This window comes from Marmota flaviventris, chromosome 7, assembly GCF_047511675.1.
Source record: "Marmota flaviventris isolate mMarFla1 chromosome 7, mMarFla1.hap1, whole genome shotgun sequence".
Lineage (NCBI taxonomy): Eukaryota > Metazoa > Chordata > Mammalia > Rodentia > Sciuridae > Marmota > Marmota flaviventris.
Window position 1 is genome coordinate 80,192,707 of NC_092504.1, and position 8,910 is coordinate 80,201,616.

Sequence of the window (8,910 nt, forward strand, 5' to 3'; positions counted from 1 at the left end):
GTAAAAGCTATATATGCTAAGCCTCAGGCTAGCATCATTCTAAATGGGGAAAAACTGAAGGCATTCCCTCTAAAATCTGGAACAAGACAGGGATGCCCCCTCTCACCACTTCTATTCAATTTAGTTCTTGAAATACTAGCCAGAGCAATTAGACAAAAGAAATTAAAGGCATAAAAATAGGAAAAGAAGAACTTAAATTATCACTATTTGCGGATGATAAGATAATATATCTAACAGACCCAAAAGGGTCTACAAAGAAACTACTTGAACTAATAAATGAATTCAGCAAAGTGGCAGGATATAAAATCAACACGCATAAATCAAAGGCATTCCTATATATCAGCAACAAAACTTCTGAAATGGAAATGAGGAAAACTGCCCCATTCACAATATCCTCAAAAAAAAAAAAATACTTGGGAATCAACCTAACAAAAGAGGTGAAAGATTTATACAATGAAAACTACAGAACCCTAAAGAGAGAGATAGAAGAAGATCTTAGAAGATGGAAAAATGTACCCTGTTCATGGATAGGCAGAACTAACATCATCAAAATGGTGATATTACCCAAATTTCTCTACAGGTTTAATGCAATGCCAATCAAAATCCCAACGGCATTTCTTGTAGAAATAGAGAAAGCAATCATGAAATTCATATGGAAAAACGAAAGACCCAGAATAGCAAAAGCAATTCTAAGCAAGAAGTGTGAATCTGGAGGTATAGCGATACCAGATTTCAAACTGTACTACAGAGCAATAGTAACAAAAACAGCATGGTACTGGTACCAAAACAGGCAGGTGGGCCAATGGTACAGAATAGAGGACACAGAGACCAATACACAAAATTACAACTTTCTTATATTTGATAAAGGGGCTAAAAGCATGCAATGGAGGAAGGATAGTATCTTCAACAAATGGTGCTGGGAAAACTGGAAATCCATATGCAACAAAATGAAACTGAATCCCTTTCTCTCGCCATGCACAAAAGTTAACTCAAAATGGATCAAAGAGCTTGATATCAAATCAGAGACTCTGCGCCTGATAGAAGAAAAAGTTGGCTCTGATCTACATATTGTGGGGTCGGGCTCCAAATTCCTTAATAGGACGCCCATAGCCCAAGAGTTAATAACAAGAATAAACAAATGGGACTTACTTAAACTAAAATGTTTTTTTTTTTTTCTCAGCAAGAGAAACAATAAGAGAGGTAAATAGGGAACCCACATCCTGGGAACAAATTTTTACCCCTCACACTTCAGATAGAGCCCTAATATCCAGAATATACAAAGAACTCAAAAAATTAAACAATAAGATAACAAATAACCCAATCAACAAATGGGCCAAGGACCTGAACAGACACTTCTCAGAGGAGGACATACAATCAATCAACAAGTACATGAAAAAATGCTCACCATCTCTAGCAGTCAGAGAAATGCAAATCAAAACCACCCTAAGATACCATCTCACTCCAGTAAGATGGGCAGCCATTATGAAGTCAAACAACAATAAGTGCTGGCGAGGATGTGGGGAAAAGGGTACACTTGTACATTGCTGGTGGGACTGCAAATTGGTGCAGCCAATTTGGAAAGCAGTATGGAGATTCCTGGGAAAGCTGGGAGTGGAACCACCATTTGATCCAGCTATCGCCCTTCTCGGACTATTCCCTGAGGACCTTAAAAGAGCTTACTATAGGGATACTGCCACATCAATGATCATAGCAGCACAATTCACAATAGCTAGACTCTGGAATCAACCTAGATGCCCTTCAATAGATAAATGGATAAAAAAAATGTGGCATTTATATACAATGGAGTATTACGCAGCACTAAAAGAAGATAAAATCATGGAATTTGCAGGGAAATGGATGGTATTAGAGCAGATTATGCTAAGTGAAGCTAGCCAATCCTTAAAAAACAAATGCCAAATGTCTTCTTTGATATAAGGAAAGCAACTAAGAACAGAGCAGGGAGGAAGAGCATGAGGAAAAGATTAACATTAAACAGAGACGAGTGGTGGGAGGGAAAGGGAGAGAGAAAGGAAATTGTATGGAAATGGAAGGAGACCCTCAATGTTACACAAAATTACATATAAGAGGTTGTGAGGGGAAAGAGGGGGAAACAAGGGAGAGAATTGAACAACAGCAGATGAGGTAGAGAGGGAAGATGGGAGGAGAGGGAAGATGGGAGGGGAGGGAATGGGGGATAGTAGGGGATAGGAAAGGTAGCAGAATACAATAGTCACTAATATGGCATTATGTAAAAATGTGACTGTGTAACCGATGTGATTCTGCAAATTTTATTTGGGGTAAAAATGGGAGTTCATAACCCACTTGAATCAAATGTATGAAATATGATATGTCATGAGCTGTGTAATGTTTTTACAACCAATATAAATAATAATAATAATATTATAGTATTATTAAATAAAAGTTCTGGAAATGAAATCAACATGTGAAAGTATTTGAGATAGAAGATTAAATAGCAAAAAGTGAAAAACCATGTTTTGTGTTCACTACTACGACATATAAAATTTCAGTCCACATGAACATATCCTGGGGAAAATAGCTAAAGAAAAGTGGAAATAACCGATTTTAGATTTGTAAATTGCAGATTTTTTCTTTGCAAGTGTCTTATTCTTTTAAGTGTTTGTTTGTTTTTAATGACTAATTAGCTAATTATTTATTGATAATTTGTTGAAATATTCAATGAAAAATTAATTCTTATAGTTCATAGCTTAAGACTCATAAATTTCTTACTTAGAATTATAGATCTACTACACTATTTTAAAAATATGTTGTATTGGATAGTTTCAGTGAATATGCTGTGAAGATATGTGTGATTGGGCATATCATATGCTTACTTACCTGCCAAAATATATTTGGTGTATTTAATGTGCTTATACACATATAATGCATTATATTTCTAAAACTCACCAGCGTTTTCTTCCAACATAATTATTTATTTAATAGAAACGTGATTATTTACATCCCAATCTGTACTTTTGTCCATAAACTTTATGCATGAGACAGTTTGATTTTTGAGACATTATTTTGTATGTTGTTATTATTTTTCCCTGTCAAAATAGTTTCTCAGACTGTGATATAGTCACCTTTTTGTTACTTTAGCAAATACCTGATATGACCAATTTTTATAGAGAAAAGATTGATTTTTCATTCACAATTTTGGAGATTTTAGTCCATGGCTATTTGTTCCTGTTGCTTTGGGAATCTGATGGCAAATCATGGCAGGAATAGGAGGCAGAACAAGTCTCTTCACCTCATGACCGGAACAGAAAGAAAAAGAGTTGGGGCCTGGGGTGCCACTATTCTATTCAAGAGCATGTCTTTAATGAAAAGAAGAACTCTGTTGTAATTTAGATTAGGTGTCCTTCAAATTCTCATGCATGAGACAATGCAAGAAAGTTTAGAGATGAAATGTTGGGGTTATATGAGGTTAAAACCCAATCAGTGCATTAATCCCCTGATAGGATTAACTTGGTATGACTTGGCAGGTAAGGGTGGGGCCGGAGGAAGTGGGTCTCTCATGTCCTGCCTTTGGGGTTTATATTTCATCCTGGTAGAGAACTCTCTAATGCATAAGGGTTCCTCTCTCTCCCTCTCCCTGGATGCCAGGTTCCCAGCTTCCTTTCTCTGCCACACACTTCTGCCCTTATATTCTTCCTCACCGGAGGCCCCGAGAAATGCTGTTGGCTTTCTATGGACTTCTGAAATCATGAGCCCCCAAATAAACTTTTCTTCTTCTAATTGTTCCTATCTGGTTGTTTGGTCATATCAGGGAAAAAGCTGACTAAAACAAACTCCCTCAAGGCACCACTGCTTATAGGTTCTACTCCTTCTTAATAGCACCAAGCAGAGGCACTCCTTAGCCTGTATAAATACACCACTTCAATCTTTCCCTTGTTCATCATTTGGGGCTGTCTTCTTGTGCCTCTGTGTCTTTTCCTCTTCTTACAAGGATACTTACATAGGATTTAGGGCCTACCCTAAATTTAGGATGATTTCCTCTTGAGATTCTTAATGAATTATATCTACTGATCTCCTAAATAAATTCTATTTTTAGAGTTATATTCTAAGGTTCTGAGTAGGCCTGGGTAAAAGTGGCACTATTCAGTACTCTACAGAAAGTAATACCAATAATGGGAACAGAAGAAGATTGATTAAAAACAAACAAACAAACAACAACAACAAAAAAAACCCACTAGGGACCGCATGAAGTGTAAAATGTGAAAAGAGAGTTTCTACACTAAGTGGAAGAGAATTTAGGTACCAGAAAGCTAGCATAGACCAAGATTCTCCTCTTAGGTTAGGGATGTGGCTTAGTGATAGAATGCTTGGCTAGCATGTGCAAAGTCCAGGGCTCTATTCCCAGGACCATAAGAAATAAAATAAAATAAAAATATACTACCAAAGACAATGCTCCCATGGCATCACTTAAAAACAACAACAAAAAAGATTCTTCTCTCGAAATTTGGCATGGAAAACAGTAGTCACTTGCCTTCAAGAGACCAAACAGTGGGCTGGGGATGTGGCTCAAGCGGTAGCGCGCTCACCTGCCATGAGTGCGGCCTGGGTTCGAGCCTCAGCACCACATACAAATAAAGATGTTGTGTCTGCCGAAAATTAAAAAATAAATATTAAAAAAAAAGGATCTTTAAAAAAAAAAGAGAGAGACCAAACAGGCAAGGACCATTTTAGATTTAAATAAATTAAATTCATAGTTTTTGCACATCAAATTGTATAAAAAACTGTGTAAAATATAAGTAACTACAACCATACATTCTACCCATCCTAAAAAACTGGTGTAATTCCTTTCTTCTATAAAAACACAGGCTGTTAATTCATTTCTTCTTTGTATTGATTTTGACTTTCTTTTGGTTACTGGTCTTGCCTCATCTCATTTTTTTTTTTCAAAATATTTGTATTGTAAGACTGTGATAATATAATATCATGACTTTGTTTTCTGGCTATGTTAGGTTTTTAGCTTCCTTAGTGAAGGAACTGTCTCTATATCTTTCTAGCCATCACCATTGTTACTACCATACACTTATTAGATAACGAATTTATTTTTTTTTTTTTGCAAAAAACCCCACACCACTTTATTTCAATCTTTATCTAAAAATGTAAAAAGTGTTACAAATGTGTAGTTCTGAGATTCAGATACTAACCTTTAATCCTCACAGGCAGGTGGGGACATAGAGTCAGCATAAAAGTTCAAAATTCCCCTTATGCCTATAGGAAAGGGAAGCTCCAGACATGGTACAGGACTAGAACACCAGGACCCTAAGGAGAATGCCTCTTTCCTAGCACCAGCACAAGACCCTTCTACACAACCCATTCCCCAAACTCTCCTCTTCAATGGAGAAGAAACATTTAAAATTCTTGAAACTTGTCCACGAACATGGTGCATGGTGATGCAGCAGGTAGTTACCTGACCAAAGGCTAGCGCCTACTCCCCTGCTTTTTGGCAGGAAGGATGGGGCACAATTCATCTTCCTCCTCTACATTATCCTCTTCTTCACTCTCCTCTTCCTCAGAAACATCATTGCTTATAGTAACAATCTGGTGCCGCCCAGTGATTCGCACAGGGCCAGAGCCCGACTTCAGGCGGAAGGTTACAGGTGGTTGAAGCTGGAAGTCATCTAGACTGAGCATGGGCTGGCAAGACAACTTGAGGTTGGCCACAGGAACTGCAATCTCCTGGTGATCATGGTTTCGGGCCACAACTTCCACTACATTACACTCGTCCTTGGCCCCCTCGGTGAGGCAGAGCATGGTCAACGCCAGCACGTGCTCTGCATCATCCTCTTCCTCTACCTTGAAAGTGAAGGAGCGGGTGTGGCCAGAGAGCTCACAGCCGAAAAAGAAACTGTCCATAGTAACTGGGGCCGGGACTCGCAGACCCCCGACACCCCCGGCCCGGGATCGGCTCTCTTGACTCAAATAAACTAAAGCTGCGGCAGTGCCGGCGGCCATGCTGCAAGGTAGATAACGAATTTAACGCTTTTACTTTTTGCCTGGTTTTTACATCCATCCTTATTTCATTTATATATAAATTATATAGATAGATAGAATATATATATATATATATATATATATATATATATATATATATATATATATATATATATTTGAATTTGTCTTTAAAAAATATAGTATGTATTTTTACACTGCAAAGTATTTTGGAATTTTATAAAAGCATCTTCAGCCTGCATTGTCTTCTTTGATTTTGACCAACCTATTCCAAGAAAATGGCAGATGAAAAAAAAAAAAAAAACTTTTGTTTTTTAAGGCCCTTGGCATTTTAGGTGTACTAGATTGCTGTCCAATCCTGGCAGTTTCTGAGTTTCACAATTTAGTTTGCTTTCTCAGAAGTATATAGCAGCAAGTTCTAAGTAAATGGGAAATGAATTACAATCTCATACACAAATCCTCTGGGCCTCTGTTGATGTTCTCAGTAGAATTCTCTGCTTTACTTGATTTTCTTTCTTTGATGTCTAACTCTAACATTTATATCACATAGGAATTAGAAATACAAAACATTGAAAAAATTAATCAGAATACCTCAGTCATTTTCAAAGAAAACTCAATTACTCTTCCATCTCTAGGATCATGGTGCATGTTCATTTCCTTCTGTTTGGCTAGAAAGACTGACAGATTTAAGCACAAAATGAGAATGCCAGATATCAATGAAAATTTTCTTCAGTTCTAGAATATTCATTGTCCAAAGAAGATTTCAGTAGATCCCCAAAAATCCTTAATCCATACTCTGTGGGAAGAGTATGGAGATTTCAGATCTGACATTATTTTTTACTTGATGAACTTTTAAAAATAAATCTGAGAAATGAGAAGCAGTTTATCCTTATATTAAATACCTAATTGTTTTTATTTAACTATACTTACCCAAAATCACTATTATTAAAAAGAAAAGACATATATATTTCTTTGACAAAATCTACATTGCCACAAAAATGGGTTTTTTTCTATACTAAGTAAAAAGTTATTTCTCCATCAAATTAGAAAGGTGAATATATTTCTGTACAATTTATGGATTGTCTCTGATGTACCAACCTCCTTAATTTCACTTGTGAATTTACAGTCTACAAAGCTAGATCCTTTAACTTCTGCCTTTAGGATAAGCAGTGCTTTGGCTTTGAATTGATAACTAACATTGACTATTTGGTTATTTTGCATATAATTTGTCTTTTTTTAAGTTAGATGATCCAAAAATTTGTGGTCCATAATCTCCAGAAGAATAAATATGACTGAGCTAACTCTTTCAGACAGTTTCTAAAATAAATCATGTATTTAGTCCAGTATACCAGGCTCCTTTATAATAAGCTGGCATTTGACTAGAACATGTAAGATTTTTGTCCGTATGAACAGTTGTGTCTTGAGGACTCTGGTTTTAGTAAGTGGTTTTTGTACTTATAATCCTGTTATCCCACTTTTCTTGGTGCTTTAGTTTCTTTATTTATACTCTTATAATAGCATATATTGGCCACTGCTCTCTGTGTCTACTTAGGTTTCTTCGGTGCCCTACCTTCATGATCTCTGTATATGGTCTTTTTAAATATCCTTGCCCCACAGCCCAATTGTGCTCTATCTCATAGTGATATTTTTAGATTATATATTATTATTTTGTGGTCATAAAATTATTCAGAAGCTCAATTAAACTTACAAAATGAATGAGAAAATTAGAAGTCAAAGAAAGGCAATTAGGAAAGGTACAAAGGATTAGGGTATAATCCTTTGGGTATAATCCTTTGGGAGTGGGTGGTAGAGGCCTATTAGAACCATGGTGACCTGTCAGTGGTGTTGATAATGCTGACACCAAAGCTTTCTGTGGCTTTCACAGTCTCCATGTGGAGATCTTGTGCTTACTTAGAGACTACATGATTTTCACACAACTTGCCTGGAGGCCAGTTGAAAACTTTAGAACAATTTGTGTTGCGTTCTATTTTTGCCTTATTCAAGGTACCAGGACCACTGTGCTTCCAGAAGTATATTTCCTCTGGGGGTTGGATTTCCCCTCAGTGTCATTATTGCTTATGAATTTCCTCAGACACAAAGACCAAATAATTATTCTATAAATATAAAAATACTTGTCTGATTCTCAGAGACTATGTATTGTTTGATCTTTAGAACACTGAAAAGAACTAGAAATAAACAGGGTGTTATTTTTGTAGTAATATTGAATTCTGAAACAGAGTTGAATTATGAATAGTTAATTCCAAATTACTATTTGTAATCAACCCAGCATTTACAAATTGGCAGCTCCTAGAGGTAACGTGTGAAGTGCCTTGATCACTCCTTTGGACACTCACTTAAGCCTGAGGATCTCATTTTGGACCATACTCTTCCTTCTAGAAGAAATTTTATCACCTGATTTTCTTTCTTTTTTTTAAGATTGATGTGTTTTTTTATACCTTTATTTTACTTATTTATTTTTTATGTGGTGCTGAGGATCATACTCAGTGCCTCACACATGCTAGGTGAGCACTCTACTGATGAGCCACAGCCACAGCCCCAATCACCTGATTTTCAATGCAGGTATTTCCTCAGGGTAGGGGTGTTAGAATCCAGGTTCAAGCTTCTGCTTTCTGTTATGCAAAAACTATTATATCTACCTAGTAGTTAGGCCAATGGATTAAATAAACTCTTTATGTCCCTTGATCATGTATTCTGGTTTAGAATTAGAAGAGATGGAGTGCAAGATGCAAATGGCATTAATTATGAGAAGTAACAATGGAAGGATGGATAAAGAAAAGATTTGGAAATAAGGAAATAAAAGAAAATTTTATTCTGTGTTCATGAAGTGAAAAGCATCAGTATTCATTTCAAAAGACTGATTTCATAATTACACACGTGGCTTAGTATAGATGTGAATGATTGGCTGTG

General features: G+C 36.4%; 1 protein-coding gene across 1 annotated transcript; it reads right to left on the bottom strand.

The window, feature by feature from the left end:
• Positions 1 to 5,153: 5,153 nt before the first annotated feature.
• On the bottom strand, positions 5,154 to 5,988 carry LOC114092847 (nucleoplasmin-3). Its single transcript, XM_071614841.1, has one exon. It carries the CDS (start codon positions 5,983 to 5,985, stop codon positions 5,452 to 5,454), a length of 534 nt encoding a protein of 177 aa, XP_071470942.1. The 5' UTR covers positions 5,986 to 5,988; the 3' UTR covers positions 5,154 to 5,451.
• Between the last annotated feature and the right edge of the window lie 2,922 nt (positions 5,989 to 8,910).

Excerpts from the sequence above, each read along its gene's own strand:
- LOC114092847 (XM_071614841.1), bottom strand. The coding sequence starts at position 5,985 with ATGGCCGCCGGCACTGCCGCAGCTTTAGTTTATTTGAGTCAAGAGAGC.